This window comes from Pithys albifrons, chromosome 31 (genome assembly GCF_047495875.1).
Source record: "Pithys albifrons albifrons isolate INPA30051 chromosome 31, PitAlb_v1, whole genome shotgun sequence".
In the NCBI taxonomy this organism is placed as follows: Eukaryota; Metazoa; Chordata; class Aves; order Passeriformes; family Thamnophilidae; genus Pithys; species Pithys albifrons.
The window spans coordinates 1,664,193-1,684,774 of NC_092488.1; the positions used below are offsets into that span (position 1 = coordinate 1,664,193).

Genomic DNA, 20,582 nt, shown 5'->3' on the forward strand with positions numbered 1-20,582 from the left:
GCATAGGGGGGGACTGGGGGGCAGTGGGAGGGACTGGGGGGGGGATTGGGAGGCACTGGGGGAGACTGGGAGGCACTGGGAGGGATTGGAGGGCACTGGGAGGGACTGAGGACACTGGGAGGGACTGGGGGTCACTGAGAGGGACTGGGTGCCCCTGGTGGGACTGAAGGGCACTGAGAGGGACTGGGGACACTGGGATGGGGTTTGGAAGGACTGGGGGGCACTGTGAGGGAATGTGAAAGGAGGAGGAAATCTTGGGAGGTGTTACTGGGACCATACTAGGACTCAACTGGGCCATGCTTGGGGGCATATGGGGCCATACTGGTGGTCAGTTGGGCCATACTGGTGGTCAGCTGAACCATACTGGTGGTCAGTTGGGCCGTACTGGAGGGTACTGGGGCCATCCTGGGGTTCCAACCCCATACCACCCCATGGCCTCCTGGTGCCCCTGAAGCCCCACAGCCCCTCCCCCGAGCAGCTACCCCCCATAACACCTGTCTTTGGCCCCGCCCCCTCCAAGGATGAGCCACACCGAAGGGGCGAGTCACCTTTATTGACACGGGGACATAGTGATCCACCCAGGTACCCCTCACCTGCTCACTTGGGGCAGGTGCCCCCCAGGTATCCCTCCCCTGGGGCAGATGCCCCCCCAGGTCCCACCTCACCTGCTCACGTGCAGGCACAGGTAGGCAGGTGTCTCCCCTGGCACCTGGGGGGGCTGCAGTTGAGCACTGGGCACCTCTGATGTGTCCATGTGGGCCCCAGGAACCTCCTTGCGGGGTTCCAGGTGGGCACTTGTTACCTCCCTGTTCCCCAGGTGGATGTTGGGCACCTCTAAAGTCTCCAGGTGGGCACTGGGCAACTCCTCAGGGCGTTCCAGGTGCACAAGGGGCACCTCCAAGGTCTCCAGGTGGATGTTGGGCACCTCTGATGTCTCCAGGTGGGCACTGGGCACCTCCTCAGGGGAATCCAGGTGTATATGAGGCACCTCTGTAGGGTCCAGGTGGGCACCAGGCACCTCTGATGTGTCCAGGTGGGCATTTGTCACCTCCCTCATGGTCTCCAGGTGGGCACTGGGCACCTCCTCGGAGGGTTCCAGGTGTATATGGGGCACCTCTATGGTGTCCAGGTGGGCATCTGTCACCTCCAAAGTCTCCAGATGGGCACTGGGCACCTTGGTGGTCTCCAGGTGAGCACTGGGCACCTTGGTGGTCTCCAGATTAAAATCTGCCATCTCCCCCATGTTCTCCAGGTGGACATTTGTCACCTCCTCTGTGGCTTCCAGGTGCGCAGGGGGCACCTGCATGTTCTCCAGGTGAGCACTGGGCACCTCAGGTGGTGGTAGCAGCACCTGGGGCTGGACTTTGGTCACCTCAGGTGGTGGTGGCAGCACCTGGGGCTGGATGCTGGGGACACCTGAGGGTGGTGGCACCGCTTGGAGATGGACATTGGTCACCTGGGAGATTGGTGGCACCAGGTGGACATTGGTGACCTCACCTGCTCGAAGCTGGACGTTGGTGACACCTGAGGGTGGTGGCAGCACCTGGAGCTGGACATTGGTCACCTCAGGTGGTGGTGGCAGCACCTGGAGTTGGACATTGGTCACCTCAGGTGGTGGTGGCAACAACTGGAGCTGCACTTTGGGGACACCTGAGGGTGGTGGCAGCACCTGGAGCTGGACATTGGTCACTTCAGATGGTGGTGGCAACACCTGAAGCTGCACTTTGGTCACCTCAGGTGGTGGCAACACCTGGAGCTGGACTCTGGTGACACCTGAGGGCGGTGGCAGCACCTGGAGCTGCAGCCCTGTCACACCTGTCCCACTCCCAGGCTGCACCTGGACACTGGTGACATCCAGGTGTGGTAGCACCTGGACATTTGTCACCTCTCTGCCCTGCACCTGGGCGCTGGTGACTTTTGGGGCTGCTGGCAAAACCTGGAGCTGCACACCTGGCACCTCGGCGGCCTGGGGCTGCACACCTGTGACACCTGTCACCCCTGTCGTACCTGTGACACCTGGCAAAGCTGTCACTCCTGCCATACCTGTGACACCTGGCACAGCTGTGACACCTGGCACACCCATCACCTCGGTCGCCTGGAGCTGCACCCCTGTCACACCTGTGATACGTGGCACACTGGTGATATCTGGCACACCTGGCACCTCAGTGGCCTGGAGCTGCACACCTGTGACACCTGGCACACCTCTGATACCTGGCACCCCTGTCACCTCCCTGCCCTGCACCTGAACATTGGTGACCTTTGGAGCTGCTGGTCGCACCTGGAGCTGCACACCTGTGACACCTGTCACCCCTGTCACCTCCCCACCCTGCACCTGGACACCAGGAACCTCTGGGGCCCCTGACAGCACCCGGAGCTGCACACCTGACACTCCTGTCACCTCTGCCACACCTGGGACACCTGGCACTCCTGCCGCACTTGTGACACCTTGCACTCCTGTCACCCCTGCCACACTCGTGAGACCTGCCACCTTGGTGGCCTGGAGCTGCACATCTGTGACACCTGGCACACCTGTCACCCCTGGCATACCTGCCACCTCTGGCACACTTGTCACCTTGGTGGCCTGGAGCTGCACACCTGTGCCACCTGTAACAGCTGGCACACCTGTAACACCTGCGACACCTGGCACATCAGTGGCATGAAGCTGCACAATTGGGACACCTGTGCCACCTCTCACCCCTGTCACCTCCCTGCCCTGCACCTGGAGAGTGGTGACCTCTGGGACCGCTGGCAACACCTGAAGCTGCACACCTGGCACCTCGGTGGCCTGGAGCTGCATCCCTGCGATACCTGGCACACCTGTGACACCTGACACCTCGGTGGCCCGGAGCTGCACCCCTGTGACACCTGGCACACCTGTAATACCTGTCACACCTGTAACACCAGTGACACCTGGCACCTCAGTGGCCCGGAGCTGCATCCCTGTGACATCTGGCACACCTGTCACCTCAGTGGCCTGGATCTGCACACCGGGCACCTCGGTAGCCTGGAGCTGCACACCTGTGGCACCTGGCACACCCGTGACCACTGGCACACCTGTCGCCCCCTCACCCGCCCCCAGCATGACGACGCCTTGCCCCATTCCAGGCACCAGCAGCACATTCCGCCAGGTGCGCTGCCCCTCGCCCACCTGCGCCAGGTGGGGCAGCAGCATCACTTTGCCGGGTGGGCACCGCAGCAGCAGGTAGGTGGGTGGGCCCCGCCCAGGTGTGCGGCGCCGGGTGGGCACGGTGGGCACGTGGGTGCGCAGGTGGCGCCGCAGGTAGGCGGGCGCAGCGAAGGCCTTGGCGCAGGTGGCGCAGCGGAAGGGCCGCGCGGGCGAGTGGGTGCGGCGGTGCAGGTGCAGGTTGGAGGAGTGGGTGAAGCTCTTGCCGCAGGTGGCACAGGTGTAGGGACGCTCGCCCGTGTGCACCCGCAGGTGCTGCCGCAGGTTGGCAGCCTGGGCGAAGCCCTTGCCGCAGGTGCTGCAGGTGTGCGGGCGCTCACCTGTGTGGGTGTGGTGGTGCCGCCGCAGGCTTGATGAGTTCTTGAAGGCCTTGGGGCAGGTGGCACAGCGGTAGGGCCGCTCACCTGTGTGCTGCCGCAGGTGGTACTGGTAGTGCGACGCCCACTTGAAGGTGAGCCCACAGGTGGCACACTCGAACACCCTCAGGCCCGTGTGGACCCTCAGGTGAGTCTGGAGCAGCGAGGAGCGCTTGAAAGCCTTCCCGCAGGTAGTGCAGGTGTAGGGGCGCTCACCTGTGTGTCCACGCAGGTGGTAGCGCAGCCCCGAGGAGCCCTTGAAGGCTTTGCCACACTCGCCGCACCTGTAGGGCCGCTCAGGTGGTGGCACCTTGGCGGGCGCGGCTGCGGCGCCTTCATCCAGCGCCAGGTGGGTGCAGGGCTTGGCAGCACACCTGGCGAGGCCAGGAAGGTGAGGCGGCATTGGCGGCCCCCCCGCGGCGCTCCCGGAGCTCTTCCCGCAGGTGAGGCAGAACTGGGGTGTGGCCAGCTGAGGCCCCGCCCCCTCTTGTTCAGGTGTGGTGGGTGGGGTGGGGTGGGCGTGGCCCTGAGGGTGGACGGGGCCATGGGTGCGGCGGTGCAGGTGCAGGTTGGAGGAGTGGGTGAAGCTCTTGCCGCAGGTGGCACAGGTGTAGGGACGCTCGCCCGTGTGCACCCGCAGGTGCTGCCGCAGGTTGGCAGCCTGGGCGAAGCCCTTGCCGCAGGTGCTGCAGGTGTGCGGGCGCTCACCTGTGTGGGTGTGGCGGTGCCGCCGCAGGCTTGATGAGTTCTTGAAGGCCTTGGGGCAGGTGGCACAGCGGTAGGGCCGCTCACCTGTGTGCTGCCGCAGGTGGTACTGGTAGTGCGACGCCCACTTGAAGGTGAGCCCACAGGTGGCACACTCGAACACCCTCAGGCCCGTGTGGACCCTCAGGTGAGTCTGGAGCAGCGAGGAGCGCTTGAAAGCCTTCCCGCAGGTAGTGCAGGTGTAGGGACGCTCACCTGTGTGTCCACGCAGGTGGTAGAGGAGGGCAGAGGAGCCCTTGAAGGCCTTGGGGCACTCGGGGCACTTGTAGGGGCGCTCACCTGTGTGGCTGCGCAGGTGGTGTGCCAGGCGCGATGACCAGCGGAACGACTTGCCGCACTCCCGGCAGGTGAAGGGGTGCTCGGGGGCACCTGCGGAGGGCGCTGTGCCTGCCATGGTGACACCTGGCGGGGGATGAGGGCACAGGTGAGACCCCAGACAGGGCACGGGGAGGCGGGAGACACCACACACCTGAAAACAATGGGGGCAGGTGAGAGCCCGGGGCTGCTATAGGGAGCACAGGTGAGACCCCAGACAAGGCATGGGGGGCACAGGTGAGACCACACCTGACACAAGGGGGGCAGATAAGAGCCCAGGTCTGGCACAGAGGGCACACGTGAGACCCCAGACGGGACATGAGGGGGAGACCACACACCTGAAACACAGGTGGTAGGTAAGACCCCGGGGCTGGCACAGTGGGGGACATGGGCACGGGTGAGACCACACCTGAAACACGGGGGACAGGTGAGATCCCGGGTCTGGCACAGGGGGCACATGGGAGACCACACACCTGAAACATGGGGGGCAGGTCAGACGCCGGGACTGGCACAGGGGGGCAGGAGGGGCAGGTGAGGCCCCAGACCCGGCACAGGGAGGCACGGGAGGCAGATGAGATCCTAGACCAGACACAGAGGGGATAGGTGAGCCCCCAGACCTGACACAGGGGGGCACAGATGAGCCCACAGCCCCTCAGGCCGCCCCCCCTCTCAGGCCCGCACAGGCCCCGCCCCGCGTAGGCCCCGGCGCTTCCTCCGCGTCCTCCTCCTCCTCCTCCCCGCCGGGCCCCGCTCACCCTCCGGGCCGCTTCGGGGCCGCTTCGGGGCCGGGGCAGGGCCGGGATCGGTACCGAGGCAGGGCCGCTACCCCGCTCGGTACCGAGGCAAGGCCGGAGCCGGCGCGTAACGAGCAGGCCGCGCTCCCGTAGGAGGCCACGCCCCTCCCAGTGACGCGAGCGGGAAAGGTCACGCCCCCCTCAGGGAACACGCCCCCTCCGGTCAAGCCACGCCCCTCCCGTGACACCGCAACAAGGCCACGCCCCCTTCGGAGTTCTCCGTTCCCGCTCCGCCTCAAGCCACGCCCCTCAGGAACACGGACTGAGGCCACGCCCCCTGCCGGGCAAACCACGCCCCCTCCCAGGCCACGCCCCCCGGTCGTGGTTTGAAGCGTTTTGCTGGTTTTTAACGGGTTTAACTGGTTTTCACTGGTTTTCCCTGGTTTTCCGCATTTTTACTGGATTTTTCTGGGTTTTATCTTTTTTTACGGGGCTTTACCGATTTTTAATGTTTTTTAAAGGTCTTCACTGTTTTTTAATGTTTTTTTAGGTGTTTCACATATATTTGGGGCTCTCAGGTATTTTTTGGGGGGAGCAGCAGAGTCTGGGGGGTCCCAGGTGCGTTTTTGGGGTCCCAGGTAAGTTTTGGGGTGTCCCAAGTATATTTTTGAGGGTCCCAGGCAAGTTTTGGGGGTCCCAGGTGAGTTTTGGGGGCTCCTCCAGGTCCCTACGGCCCAGGTGAAGTCTCGCCTTCCTCTGTCATCTGCAGCAGGGGCTTGTCTGCAAAACTGAGGGGTCAGGGGGGGCCCGAGGGGATTTGGGAGGGAACTGGGGAGTCCTGAGGGCCTTGGGTGGGAGTTGTGGGGGCCGAGGGGGGGGTTGAGAGGGGGTTGAGGGGCCCTTGGGTTAGGGCCTTGGGGGGCTTGGGTGGGGGTTGAAGGGGATTGGGGGAGGTTTAGGGGGTTCGAGGGGTGTTGGAAGGGGGCTGGGGGTCCCTGAGGGTCTTGGGAAAAGGGTTGGGGGAGATTTGGGGGGTTCTGGAGGGGTTAGGAGGGGGTTGGGCGGTCCGAGGGGGCTTTAGAGGGGATTGGGGGTCCCTGGGAGGGCTTGGGAGGGGATTGGGGCGGCTTGAGGGGACTTGAGAGGGGGTTGGGGGCTCGGGGGTGGTGTTGGGAGGGGGTTAGAGGTCCCTGGGGGTGTTTGGGTGGGGGTTGGGGGGTCCCTGGGTGGGGCTTAGCCGGGGGTTGGGGGAGGTGTTTGGGGGAGGTTTGGGGGACCCGCGAGGGCTTGGGGGTCCCTGGTGGTCTTGGGAGAGGATTGGGGATTCCTGGAGGGGGTGGGAGGGGGTTGGGAATCCCTGGGGAGGCTTCGGAGGGGGTTGAGGAGTCTGGGGGGAGGGGGTTGGGAGGGGTTTAGGGGTCCCTGAGGGGGTTGGGAGGGCGTTTGGGAGTACCTGGAGGAGCTTGGGAGGGGGTTGGGGATCCTGGGGGATCTTGGGAGGGGGTTCAGGGAGGGTTTGGGGGAGGTTTGGGGGGTCCGGGGGTGGTTGGGAGGGGATTGGGGGGGCGGTTTGGGGGTCTTGGGAGGGGGTTGGGGATCCCTGAGAGGGCTTGGCAGGGAGTTGGGGGCGGGTTTGGGGGGCGGTTTGGGGGTCCCTGGGGGGACTTGAGAGGAGGTTGGGGGTGTCATTGGGAGGGGCATTTTTGGGTCTTAGTGGGTCCGGAGGGAATTTCGGGGGTTCCGGGGAGGCTGTGCCCTTCCTCCCTCTCCTCCCAGCCTTACCTGCGCGCTGCTGGCCCCGCCCAGCACACCTGGCCCACAGGTAGAGCCCCAGGAGGGCCCCGCAGAGCCCTCCCCCCACCCCCACCAGGGCCTCCAGCACCGAACAGGAGCCGAGCAGGTCTGCAGGTGAGACAGGTGAGACCCCCATAGCAACGGACCCAGGAACGGTCCCTCCCCATAGCAACCGCCCTAGAAATGGTCTGGCCCCATAGCAACCACCCTAGCAATGGCTTCTCCCATAGCAACTGCCCTAGCAACGGGCTCTCCCCATAGCAACTGCCCTACCAATGGGCCTCCACAGCTAATGCCCTGGCAACGGCCCCCTATAGGAACTGCCCTAGCAATGGGCCCTGCATAGCAACCTCCCTAGCAACAGTCCCCCATAGCAACTGTCCTAGTGATGGGCCCTCCCCATGGCAACTGCCCTAGCAACCGACCCCCACAGCAACTACCCTAACAACCGGCCATCCCCATAGGAATGGCCCTAGCAACAGCCCGCCCATAGCAACCAACCTAGCAATGGACTGTCCCCATAGCAACAGCCCTAGCAATGGGCCCTCCCCATGGCATCTGCCCTAGCAACAGGCCCACCATAGCAACCATTCTGGCAATGGGCTCTCCCCATAGCAACTTCCCTAATGACCGGCCATCCCCATAGCAACTGCCCTGGCAATGGGTCTACTGTAGCAACCGATCTAGCAACGGGCCATCCCAATAGCAACCGCCCTACCAACGGGCCTCCCATAGCAACCACACTAGCAATGGCTCCCCTATAGCAACCACCCTAGCAACAGCCCCCACCATAGCAACCGCCCTAGCAATGGACCCGACATAGCAGACAGGTGGGGACAGGTGAGGACATACAGATGAGGACATGCAGGTGAGTACAGGTACAGGCAAGTACCACACAGGTGCAGACAGGTGAGGACATGCAGGTGAAGACATACAGGTGAGGACAGGTACTGACAGGTACCCCACAGGGGCCTCACCTTCCTGCTCCTCACACACCACCTCGGCCCCACCTGCATCACAGGTGACAGGCCCCGCCCCGTCCCGGAGGCACTCGAGGAGCAGCCACTCGGAGCCTTGACAGATGAGTCCTCCCAGTGCCACCCCCGTGGGCAGGTGAGCCCCTGGGGGCGCGGCCAGGGCAGGGCCACAGCCCACCTGCTTGCACACCACCTGCGCCTCCAGCAGGCTCCAGGTGCCGCCGCACACGCCCAGCCAGGTGTGGTTGTGCAGCACCTGCACCTGCCCCGCGCAGGGCCCGGGGCCATCCCTCAGCCTCACCTGCAGGGGGGTGGGGCCTGTGGGGGGGAGAGTGGTATCACACACATGGGCTGGGGGCACCTGTGCCTGACCAGGTCATGTGAGGGATGGTGGAGTTGCTGTGGAGACAGCCAGCATACACCTGAGCAACACCAGACACACCTGAGCAACAGCAGAAACACTTGAGCATCCCCAGTCACACCTGAGCCACACCAGACACACCTGAGCATCCCCAGACACACCTGAGCAACACCAGTCACACCTGAGCCACACTTGGACATACTTGAGCCCTCCACAGACACACCTGAGCAACACCAGACACACCTGTGCCCACCTGAGCACCTCCTAGTCCCTCACGCACCTCACCTGTGCCCACTTGTGCCCACCTGGCCCCTCCTGCCCCACCCACCCCCATCTCTGCCCCCACCTGCCCCCCCACCTGCGCCCCTCATGCCCTCCTGTGCCCCCACCTGCCCCACCCATGCCCACCTGTGCCACTCCCAGCCCCTCTCCCCACCTCACCTGTGCCCTCACCTGCCCCACCCATGTCCACCTGCTCTCCTGTGCCCACCTTTGCCCCCACCTGCCCCCCATGCCTGCCTGTGCCCCTACCTGTCCCACCCATGCCCACCTGTGCCCTTTGCCCCTCCCAGCCCCTCTCCCCACCTTACCTGTGCCCTCACCTGCCCCACCCATGTCCACCTGCCCTCCTGTGCCCACCTTTGCCATCACATGCCCCACCCATGCCCATCTGTGCCCCCCGTGCCCACCTGTGCCCCCACCTGCTCCACCCATGTCCACCTGTGCCCTCCCCGTGCTCACCTGTGCACACCACGCCCGCGTCCTCGCCGTGCCCGCAGTTGTGCTCTCCCCAGGTGTGCAGCGGGCAGTCCCCCAGCTCCGCCTCCCTACCTGTGCAGTGCGTCCCGTCCAGCCAGATGGGGTCGTGGCCCCGCCCGAAGTGGGCGGAGCCTGGTGCACTGAGGGCGTGGCCGCAGCCCAGGTGGCGGCAGATCACCTGGGCATCCTCCAGGTCCCAGGTGTCGTCGCACACGGTGCCCCACTTGTGCTCGTGGAACACCTCGACACGCCCCTGGCATGAGGTCGAGCCATTCACCAGGCGCACCTGCAGGCGGCCCGTGGGCACCTCACCTGGGCAAGGGGGACAGGTGTGACCATGGGGGTTCCTAGGGCCAACAGGTGACCATGGGAGGGTCTTGGGCTCAGGTGTGACTGTGGGAAGGTCCTGGGGCCAGGTGTGGCCATGAGAAGGTCCTGGGGTCAACAGGTGACTGTGGAAGGGTCCTGAAGCCAACAGGTGACTGTGGGAGGTGACCCCAGGAGTGTCCTGGGCTCAGGTGTGACCACAGGATTAATAGGTGATCATGGGAGTGGTTTGGGCTTCACAGATGAGTGTGGGAGGTGACCACACATGACCACAGGAGGGTTCTGGGGCCAACAGGTGACCATGGGACGGTCTTGGGCTCAGGTGTGGCCATAGGAGGGTCCTGGGGCCAACAGGTGACCATGGGAGGTGACCTCAGGAATGTCCTGGGCTCAGGTGTGACCACAGGACCAACAGGTGATCGTAGGAGGAGTTTGGGGTCCACAAGTGACTGTGGGATGTGACCATGGGAGGTGACCACAGGTGGCCACAGGAGTGTCCTGGGCTCAGGTGTGACCTCAGGTGATTCTACCCAGGTAACCCCACCATCCCCACCCCAGCCCAGGCCTCTCACCTGCACACACCACGCCCACGTCCCCGTCGTGCTCACACCTGGCCTGGCCCCAGGGCCCCACCTGGCACTGGCCCAGCTCGTCCTCGGTGCCCACACAGGTGACCCTGTCCAGCCAGACGGGCCCCTCCCCCTGCCCAAAATGTGCCCTCCCCGGGGCTGCCAGGGCGGGGCCGCAGCCCACCTGGCGACAGGTGACCTCTGCCTCGGCCAGGCCCCAGGTGTGCCCACACACGGTCCCCCACCTGTGCAGGTGCAGCAACTCCACACGGCCGGCACAGCGCCCGGGGCCACCCTGCAGGCGCACGGGCATGGGGGAGGGCACGGGGGAGGGCACAGGTGAGGGCGGGACCTGCGTCGTACCTGGTGGGACTGGGAGAGGATGAAGGGAGGGTCAGGTACACATGTGCCCGAGGTGTATCACAGGTGTGCCCCCGGTGTGTCCCAAGTGTGCCCCAGGTGTGGCCCAAGGCCCAGGTGTGCCCGGGGGGTGGCAAGCTGTGCCCCAAGTGTGCCCCGAGGTCCAGGTGTGCCCCAGGTGTGTCCCAAGGCCCAGGTGTGCCCCCAGGTACAGGTGTGCTTCAAGGTCTAGATGTTACTCAAGGTCCAGGTGTGTCTTGAAGTCCAGGTGCGCCCCATGTCCAAGTATTCCCCATGTCCAGGTGTGCCCCAATGTCCAGGTGTGTCTCCATGTCAAGGTGTGTCCTCATGTCCAAGTGTGCCCCAATGTTCAGGTGTGTCGTCATGTCCAGGTGTGTCCCCATGTCCAGCTGTATCCCCATCCCACTTGTCCCACCACACTTGTGTCTCCCAGGTGTGTCCCCTACTCACCGCCCAGGGACAGGTAGAGGAGGAGCCCCAGGTGGCTCTGCAGGTGAAGGAGGTGGAGCCTCCAAAGCCTCATGGCTGTTGTGCACATCTGAGGACAGGTGAGATCCCAGGTGAGAACGTGAGTCCAGGGTCCAGGACAGGTGAAAAGGTGTGTCCAGGACAGGTGAGTGTCCCAGTCTTTTAAGGACCCTCCCACACCTGAGTTGCCTCCCACTTGAGGACCCCCAAGAACACCTAAGCCCCCCCCCCGACACACCTGAGCCCCCTTGTACACATCTGAGCACCCCCAGACATATCTGAGCCACCCCAGACACACCTGAGCCCTGTCGGACGTTCCTGAGCCACCCCAGACTCACCTGAGCCCCCCCCGCCCAGGCAAACCTGTGCCCCCCCAGGCACACCTGAGCCTCCCCAGACACATATGAGTCCCCCAAGACACACCTGAGCCCCCCAAGTGAGCTTTACCTATTACCCCTCAGGTGTCCCTTCCCTGTCCCGGATCTGTCCCAGGTTTTCCTGGAAAAATCCCTGGATCGATCCCGGGGTCACTTGGGGGCGGGGCCACCTGGGGGCGGAGGCCAAACTGGGACTGTCCCAGTTCATCCAGTGCCGAACTGGGACCTCCCCAGTTGCCCTCCCAGTGCTATGGGCCACAACGGGGGGCTTATGTAGGTCTCTAACCTGGGGGAGAGGGGCCGTGACGACCCTCCCGGCGCTGGCGTTCCTGGCCGGTGAGTGACGTCATCGGAGGGCTCAGAGGGCAGGTGGGTTTCACCCAAAACTGAGGGATTTTGCCCCCAGATTGACGGGTTTAACCCAAAACTGAAGGATTTTGACAAAAAAAAATTGAAGGATTTTGTCCCAAATTTGATGGATTTTGGTCTGAAATCGAAGAATTTGGACCCAATATTGAAGGATTTTGACCCCAAATTGAAAGATTTTGGCCTGAAATTGAAGGGGTTTGACCCAAAAATTGAAAAGTTTTGCTCCTGTTTGAAGGTTTTGCCCCCACATCGCCGAGTTTTGTCCCCAAATTGAAGAGTTTTACCCCCAAAATTGACACCTTTTACCCCCAAATCAGTCTCTTGCCCCAAAATCAATTTCTCTTGCCCCCAAATCGACATAAATCAATGGATTTAACCCTCAAATTTATCCCTTTTACCCCAAAGGGGTAAATAAAAGCTTTTCACACCAAAATTGACACTTTGGGCCCCCAAATCGACATTTTTCTCCCCCAAATCACTGAGTTTTGCCCCAGAATCAAAATCTATGCCCTAATCCTGAAACCTCCCCCCACAAATTAACAAATTTCCCTCCCAAAATTAACAAATTTCTCCCCCAAATTAACAAATTTCCCACCAAATTAACATTTTTCCCCCCAGTTTTGCCCAAATTTCCCGTCGCCTCTCCCTCCGCCCCTCCCCTCCCCTTCCCCTCAAAAAATCGGGAATTTTTCCCATTCCCGCCCATTTTTTCCCAGGAATTACCCGCTCGGGGTCAAATTCCCTTTCCCTGCCCCATATCGATTTTTTGGGGGCAAAAGTCGCCGGTTTGGGTCGTTGCTGTTTGTGGGGGTTCAGCTCACGTGACTTCCCCTCCCCCATCCCACCCAGGGACCTTCGGCTCCCAATTTTGCCAAGTTCTCCACTTTAATCTTAACTTTTCTCACTGTCTCCCTCATCTATTCTATCATTTTTCCCAAATTTACCGAAATTTTCCTCAATTTGCCCCCAAATTTCTACCTTTTTCCCCAATTTTTTCTCCCCTTTCCACAAACTTTTTACAATTTCCCTCATTTCCCCCTTCCATTTCCCCCCATTTTCCCCTCCCTTTCCCCAATTTTGCCTCTTTTTTCCTTACTTTCCCCATTTTCCCCACATTTCCCCCTCTCTTTTACCAAACTGACCCATATTTTTCCATCATTTTTCCCCATTTCACCCCAAATTTTCTGCCTTTTCCCACTGTTCCTCCCCATCCCATAATTTTTCTCCATTTTGCCCCAATTTTTCCTATAATTTTCCCCAAATTTCCCCCCTTCCCCCCTCATTTTCCTCAATTTCTTCCCATTTCCCACTTTTTCCCCATCCCCAAATTTTCCCTCATTTTCTCTCCCTTTTTCCCAATTTTCATTCATTTTTCCTCCTGTTTCCCAATTTCCCTCATTTTTCCCAAATTTCCCCCATTTTTTTCAATTTTCCCCATCATTTTTTCCTCTCTTCCCAAATTTACCAAAATTTTTCCATCATTTTCCCCCATTTCCCCTCATTTCCTCCAAATTTCTTCCCTTTTCCCACTTTTTCTCCCCATCCCACAATTTCCCTCATTTTTCCTCCGATTCACACTTTTCCCCAATTTACCTCAAATTTCCTCACTTTTCCCCAATTTCCTCCCACTTTTGCTATTTCTCCACTTTTCCCAGTTTTTCCCAGTTTCCCCTAATTTTTCACCACTTTCCCCCATTTTTCCTCCCGTCATCATTTTCCCCCCAATTATCCCCACTTATTTTTCCTCATTTTTTTCCTAAATTTCTCCAATTTCCCCCCAATTTCCTCTCCTTGTTCCCACTTTTCCTCCAATTTTCCCCCAATTCCCCCAAATTTCTCTCAATTTCCCTCTTTTTCTCCTTTTTTTCCTTTTCCTCTCTTTCTTCTCTTTTTTTTCCCCAATTTTCCCATTTTGCCCCCAATTTCCCCTCAATTTTCCTCCTTTTTTCATTTTTCCTCTTTTTTCCCTCAATTTTCCCAATTTTCCCCAAACTTTTCCTTCCTTTCCCCCCAGTTTTTCCCAATTTTCCCAATTTTTCACAGTTACTCCCACTTTGCCTCACTTGTCTAGGACAGGTGTGGGACACATGACAGGTGTGTGGCCTGACCTGCGCCCTCACCTGTCCCACTCACCTCTGCCCTCACCGGTGCCCAGGTGTGTGCCCATCCCCGGAGAGGTCCCAGTGCGGCTCCGGGGGTAAGAACCCACCTGGATTCCAGGCCAGGTGTGTTATCCAGGACAGATGTGGCACACAGGACAGGTGTATGGCCCCATCTCTGCCGTCACCTGTGCCCAGGTGTGTGCCTGTCCCCGGAGGGGGTCCCAATGCGGCTCCGGGGGGGTCCTGACGCCTGCTCAGGGTGGGTGGAGCTGCTGCACAACCTCATCTGGGGCACCATGTGTGACGATGGCTGGGGTGTGGCTGAGGTCACCTGTCACCAGGTGAGCTGTGGGCATCTGTGGTTGCTGGCACCTGGCACTAGGTACGGCAAGGGACAGGGGCCCGTCTGGCTGGACGAGGTGAAGTGTGCAGGGCAGGAGGAGCACCTGGGCAGGGTGAGGGGACACATCTGAATGGGATGGGGGCACACCTGTGGGGGCTGAGGAGACACCTGGGCAGGATATGGGCACACCTGGGTGGGATGTGGGCACACCTGTGGGGTCTGGGGAGGCACCTGGGCGGGAATATGGGCACACCTGGGCTGGCTGGGAACACACCTGGGTGGGACACGGGGGCACCTGGGCGGGTCATGGGCACATTTGGGCATCTTGCTTGGGATGGGTCCAGCTCTGGGAGGGCCCATTTCCCCTCACCTGTCCCACCTGTGCCACCTGTGCCACCTGTCCCACCTGTCTCACCTGTGTGTCTTACCAGTGCCATGTGTGCCAGCCTCAGTCACCTCCTTGTTGGGCTGGCTCCAGCACCGGGACTGCCCCGATCCCATTCCCCCTCACCTGTCCCACCTGTGCCACCCGTGTGTCTCCCCTGTGCAGTGAGGGTGGTGAAACACTGTCACATGCTGTGTCGGCGGGTGATGCCTCATCGCTGGAAATGTTCAAGGGCAGGTTGGATGGGTCTCTGTGCACCCTGATACAGTTGTACGTTTCTGCTCATTGCAGAGGGGTTGGATTAGATGAACTTCAAAGGTCCCTTCCTACTAAAACTTTCCCATCATTCCACTGCATCCAGGGCTTGCAAGGCTCACACAGGTTTCAGAGCCAGCTCAGCATCACCTTTGCTGGCCCATGTGGCAGCTCTGCTAAAAAGCTGCTGCAAAGAACCTCCAGACATAAAGGAGCTTTTGTGCTGAGCTGTGACTGTCGGGGACTGGGGGTTGGCTTTTGACTTCCAGGTGCCCACCAAGGCTCTCTCTCACTCCTCCTCCTTCTTCCCTCACCTTGGTGCCTGCAGGGTTGTTTCTCTCACATTTCCCACACTCCCCTCTCGGTTACAGCACCCTGGATTTTATCCTTTCTCTAAAGGGTTATCACAGAGGTGCCAGTAGAATTGCTTATTGGCTCAGCTTTGGGCACTGGCTGGTCCATTTTGGAGTCGCCTGAAACTGGCTCTGTCTGGCATGGAATCAACTCCTGACCTCTTCTTACCTGAGTAAAACCTGCAGCCCCCTCACTGCTACCAAAACTGATACACAGGGTCATTAAAGTCCCCAGTAATACATGAGGTCACTGATCCCATTAATTCCTCAGGCTGGTTAAACAAGACTTTGTCCTCTGCCTCTCCCTGACTGCAGGTTCTTTCTGTCAGAGCAGAGAGGTGCTGGGGCCCAGCCCTGGTTTGCTCCAGAGCCTGCTGGGGTGGGTGGCACATGGCAATGGAAGAGAGACTGAGGTGCCCCTGAGCAGAGCAAAGCCTGCTGTGCCCAAGGCCAGAGAGACACAGGGCTGGGCTGTGCAGCCTGGCAGGGCAGGGCTTGGCTGCCTCTGGTGTCTCTGCCAGCATGGAGGGCCTGGAGGCTTCAGGTGACTCTGATGTGCAGGAAGAACAAGGTGCTGATGGAAATGGCCTTGGCTTTGGACATCTTGTGATCCAGGAACACTGTGAAAATCATTGGTGTGTTCTTTGAGTGCATCATAAGAGGGATGACTGAAGGTTATCAAGCATTGGAACAGAATGTCCATGGAAGTGGTTGAGTCACCAGAGAATCATAGAATTTTTAAGCTTGGAAAAGACCTCTAAGATCATGTAGTCCAATCATTAAACTGTCACTGGCATCTTCACCACTGAACCATGTCCCCAAGTGCCACAGCTTAATGTTTTTTGAACACTTCCAGGGATGGTGACTATAAGACTCAGGTTGGACCTATGAGCTCATCAAAGGAATTTTACTTTAAAAAAGGTACAAGGCACAAAAAATATCTGCCCTCCTGATATTTTAAAAGATCCTTCAGTTCTTAAATACATTGAGAGAGACCACAAGGGAGAAGATGCTACACATGTTTTCTCTGGATGTCAAATAACACACTTTTACTGGCAAATTTTCAAAATAAGGGAGCTTATCAAAAGTTTAAAGGGCAACATTCAACCAGAACAGAGCATTCCACAGAGCATTGGCTTAGCACATGCTAACCCATACAAGTCAGGAGAATCCAACCTACTTGGTTTTGAATTACCCAAAATGTGAGGAAAGCAGATTAAGAGAAGAAGTAAAGAAAAAAGAGAAAAAGAGAGAATTAGAGCTGCCACCCACAGTCTCATGCAAATCCAGCTTCCACGTGTCCAGATGGGAGGGTCTGACCACACAATGGCCCCACCGTGCTCATTTGCTTTGCTCTGCCCCCTGTGGCCACTCACCCCAGGGGGAACTTCTGGCCCAGTGGCCACTCTGGAGCTCTGGGGAGGGTGAGGGGCAGTGCTCCTGGTGTGCTACAGCTGGTATGGGCTGGGTTAGGGGCTCCAGGGCATGTGGGATGGGCAGTGCTATGGGGCAGTGCTATGGAGCCGTGCTCCTGGGCTGCCTTTGACTGACAGCTGCTCCAGGGCTGCCCAAGGAGTCTCCAGGAGGCTGGGGTATGGAACAGGGCACCACCTCACCTTTGGAATATTTAACCTGCCCCTTCAACTCCCCTTATCATAAGTGAGTTGGTCTGAGTTGATAATTATTATAATAATCCAGTGTCTCACAGGTGCCTTTTATTCCATGAGACCCCACAGTACAACAATTGCCTGATGGTTACATCAGGGTCCACAATGTCCCAGGATTCCTTGGTTTCCATGAGGCCCTGGAGTGTCACAATGGGCCCTTGATTCCGTGAGTTTCCACAGTGTCCCAGGGTTCCTTTGGTTCCATAAGGCCGTGTAGTTCCACAATGATCTCTTGATTCTGTGAGGCTCTGCAGTGTCACAATGGATTTGTGATTCCATGAGGGCTCCACAGTGTCACTATGGCTTTTTGGTTCCATGACCTTCCACAAGGTGACAGTTGCCTGCTGATTCCATGAGGTTCCATGTTTTCCAATGATTCCTTTTAATTCCATGATGCCCTGGAGTGTTGTAATTGATTCCATGATGCTCTGCTGAGTCCCAGGGTCCCTTTGGTTCCTGAGGGAAGATTTCTGAATGTTAAAATTAGAGGAATGAAGTTCTGTTCTTATGCCAAAACAAACTGTAGTGGTAATTCCAGGGTAAAATGTAGCTACTCCTCCCTGGATGGGACAGTGGCAGCTCCATGAGGATTTCTCACATGACAGTCAGCACCTGCCCAGGGGATGGAACAGAGGTGGGGAGAGTGGAGACACCTTGGGGAGCTCTGTGGGAAGTCGGGGGGGACTTTGCACCTGATAAAGTGCACAGTCCCTGCCAGCCCAGGGACAGAGGAGGGAATGTCCTGCTGCTGAGCCAACAACTGCAGGGAAACCTCTGTCCTTGAATGAGCTTGGTTCATTGAAACCTGATTGTAATATTAACACACACCTCCATACCAGAGTTACAACCACCCCCAAATGGGTATCTGCATTTTTTTCTCGATCCTTAAAGGCAAAGTGAGAGAACTTACACCAATCAGAAACAAAGGTATTTATGACTAAAGTCACTCAGGCTCCACCTAAACATAAAGAAATAGTATAAAAGTACTTCAGGAATGGGTCATAAGTGAGGGAAGACTTCATCACAACTGCAGGGCTGGACCTGTCTCTGCCCCACAGGGACCTGTTGGGTAAGAACTGTGCTCTGCACACTCTGATACTTTTATTGGGATTGGAGCTTGTCTGGGTATTACTTTAAATCCATATTTGCAGTCAGATACTGTCATTGACGATCTTCAAACCTTAACTTATCACAATTTTATCTTAATAAACAGTGTTATTCTGTAAACTGTCCATGTGAGTCCTTCCTGGGCACTGCAGCTGCTGCAGCAGGAACACACTGGAAAAAAGTGGGAAGACACACTGAGGGGTCTCCCTTGTGCTGCTGGTTCAGCCCTCTGGAAGGGGCATTTGAATCACCCTCTGATGCAGCAGGACTGTTGGGTGAAGGGTCCCCAGAACGGGGCACTGACGGACTGGTGAGGTCTGAGGGTCGAGAAAATCTCCCCTTTTCATGTGACAGATTGCAGCACATGTTTCACAACCATGAATAACCTGTGTGATGGCCTCTGTGGTCAGGTCCACCCCTTGATCACAAGCCCATCTGGGTGTCCCATCTCTTCCCAGATGTCCTGATGTTCCATGAGCCCACTGGGCTATAAATAGCTCACCCTTCTGCTGCCTGTGCAAGTCTACCTGGGTTATTTCAGTCTTGGCAGCCTTATCCATTTGCTCATTGCTCTGATGCTCTTCAGTGGCACAATTTTTGGCCATGTGAGCACCAACATGATGCCCCTTCAGAGTCATGTTTTCCCCCATGCAGAGATGTCCTGTCCCAGTGCAGCAGCCCAGGTGGGTTTGCCCTGGCATTGTCAGTTGCTATTCTTCCATTGCTGTAGCCACGCCCACAAGGCATCAGGCCCCACCCAAGAGTCAGTGCAGAGACACAGTCCAGACCACTGCTCTCATCCAGCATCTTTAGAGCTGCTGGGATGGCTTTCACTTCTGCACATTGGCTTGACTTGCCCTCTCCTTCAGCAGCCTCAACGACCTGTCATGTGGGACTCCACACAGCAGCTTTCCACCCCCGGTGGTTTCCTACCACATGGATTCCATGAGGTTCCCCAGTGTCACAATGGCCCCTTGATTCCATGGGGTATTTAAGTGTTCCAATGGCCTCTGGATTCCATGACACCCTGCAGTGTCACACTGGCTCCTTGATTTCAGAAAGTTCCAAAATGTCTCAGCGTTCCTTTGCTTCTGTGAGGTCCCTCACTTCACAATGGCCACTTGATTTCATGAGTTTCTGCAGTACCCCCAGTTCCCTTTTGTTCCATGAGGCTCTGCAGTGTCACAATGGCTGTTTGATTCCATGAGGTTCCACAGTCTCTCAGAGATCCTTTGGTTCTATGAGGTTCTGCAGTGTCACAGTTGGTCCTTGATTCCATTAGGTTTCTCACTCTCCTAGGGTTCTTTTGGTTCCACGAAGCCCTGAAGTGTCACAGTAGTTCATTGTCCATGAGATTCTGCACTGTGACTGGCTCCTTGATTCCAAGAGGTTCTCCAATGTCCCAATGGCCTCTTAATTCCAACAAAGTCCCCATATCTACATTTGTTCTTTGCAGACTGTCCTTGCTGTCACCTCCTGGCAGTGGCTTCATGGCCCCTGTCACAGCCAGCCCTGCCCCTGCACTGGCCCAGCTCTGCTGCCCCACAGATTCTGTATCAGCAAGGGAAGACCCAAGGGGGAAAAAAATGCCAGGGACTCATCCTGGAAGGGACCTTGGAAGGGTTCTGGGCTGAACCAAAGCACAGTGAGTGGAGAAAGGGACAGAGGGATGGGCTGTTTGTGTGCTCTGCCATGTCAGGACAAGATGCAGAGCTTCTGAGACACCCAGACAATGTGGATCCCTCCAGAAGATGATCTCAGACAGAGGCTCCCAGGTCTCTGCCACTCACTAGTTTCTCTGGTTTGATGTTCTCTGGTGGTTACCTCCACCCACCCGCCCACCCACACCAGTGTTCTGTGCACACACACCAGTCTCACCAGTGTCTGGGCTCCCAAAGAACACAAGATCTGATGATTTATGGTTCCGACTCCAGTGGTTGGCACTTGGACCTCCCTCCATACCCAGAGAACAGAGATTCCTTGTCCCAGAGAGTTCTTGGCAATTGAGGGATTAAGAAAACAGGACAGGCTGTGGGGATCAGTTGCAAGGCATGGCCAGGGATGGGCACTGACCAGTCACCTGTTTACACATGACTAGCTCCTTCCGTCTCCTTTTTCTCACTGTTTTCTTATACTTGTTGCACCAAAAACTGCAATGTGTCCCCCCCCGCCCTTCTATTCTAGTATTTTTTTTTCTAAATGTCCCATGACAAGTCTTTCACAGTCCCCAAATGCCCTTCCTGGCTGCCTGTCATGAGTCTCTACCCCTGAGACACAAATGCCCAACCTTGGCTGCAAGGTCATCCTGGGAGGCTCTGCCATTGACCACTTGGTGAGCCTGTAAATTTCTCTTAGTTCCCTTGTAATTCTTGAGATTTGAATGGTTCCCCCCAAAACCTGGAAATTCATGTCTCTAAAATTGCAAATCTTTGATTTTTATAGTGATGGGGATTAAGTCACATTAAAATGCCCAACACAGTGTATGGAGGTATTTGCAGCCCTGTGGAGAAAGAATTGGAGATACAGAAAGGAAACGATAAAATGGCTTGAGTTGGAAGAGACCTTACAGAGTCTCTAGTCCAACTTTCCCTGCCATTATCCAGGGACCCCTTCCAATACTTCAGGTTGCACAAA

General features: G+C 57.9%; 2 protein-coding genes across 7 annotated transcripts; both read right to left on the reverse strand.

Annotated features, from left to right (window-relative positions):
- Positions 1–531: 531 nt before the first annotated feature.
- On the reverse strand, positions 532–5,464 carry LOC139684015 (zinc finger protein 628-like). 3 transcript variants are annotated; one of them, XM_071579621.1, is made up of 4 exons: positions 5,376–5,464; positions 5,094–5,199; positions 4,585–4,707; positions 532–4,500 (listed from the first exon to the last, which is right to left on the reverse strand). In XM_071579621.1, the coding sequence occupies exons 3-4, from the start codon at positions 4,697–4,699 to the stop codon at positions 662–664; spliced, it is 3,954 nt and encodes a 1,317-aa protein (XP_071435722.1). In that variant the 5' UTR covers positions 4,700–4,707; positions 5,094–5,199; positions 5,376–5,464; the 3' UTR covers positions 532–661. The 3 variants fall into 3 exon arrangements, with proteins under 3 accessions (XP_071435722.1, XP_071435720.1, XP_071435721.1); XM_071579619.1 differs by having other exon boundaries at positions 532–4,707; XM_071579620.1 differs by lacking the exon at positions 5,094–5,199 and having other exon boundaries at positions 532–4,707; positions 5,376–5,461.
- Positions 5,465–5,709: 245 nt separating this feature from the next.
- On the reverse strand, positions 5,710–12,353 carry LOC139684127 (scavenger receptor cysteine-rich domain-containing group B protein-like). 4 transcript variants are annotated; one of them, XM_071579724.1, is made up of 8 exons: positions 12,332–12,353; positions 11,654–11,794; positions 10,973–11,060; positions 10,145–10,513; positions 9,228–9,557; positions 8,126–8,443; positions 7,137–7,256; positions 5,710–6,134 (listed from the first exon to the last, which is right to left on the reverse strand). In XM_071579724.1, exons 3-8 carry the CDS (start codon positions 11,058–11,060, stop codon positions 6,082–6,084), a joined length of 1,278 nt encoding a protein of 425 aa, XP_071435825.1. In that variant the 5' UTR covers positions 11,654–11,794; positions 12,332–12,353; the 3' UTR covers positions 5,710–6,081. The 4 variants fall into 4 exon arrangements, with proteins under 4 accessions (XP_071435825.1, XP_071435824.1, XP_071435826.1 ...); XM_071579723.1 differs by lacking the exons at positions 11,654–11,794; positions 12,332–12,353 and adding an exon at positions 11,414–11,554; XM_071579725.1 differs by lacking the exons at positions 11,654–11,794; positions 12,332–12,353 and adding an exon at positions 11,374–11,401.
- Between the last annotated feature and the right edge of the window lie 8,229 nt (positions 12,354–20,582).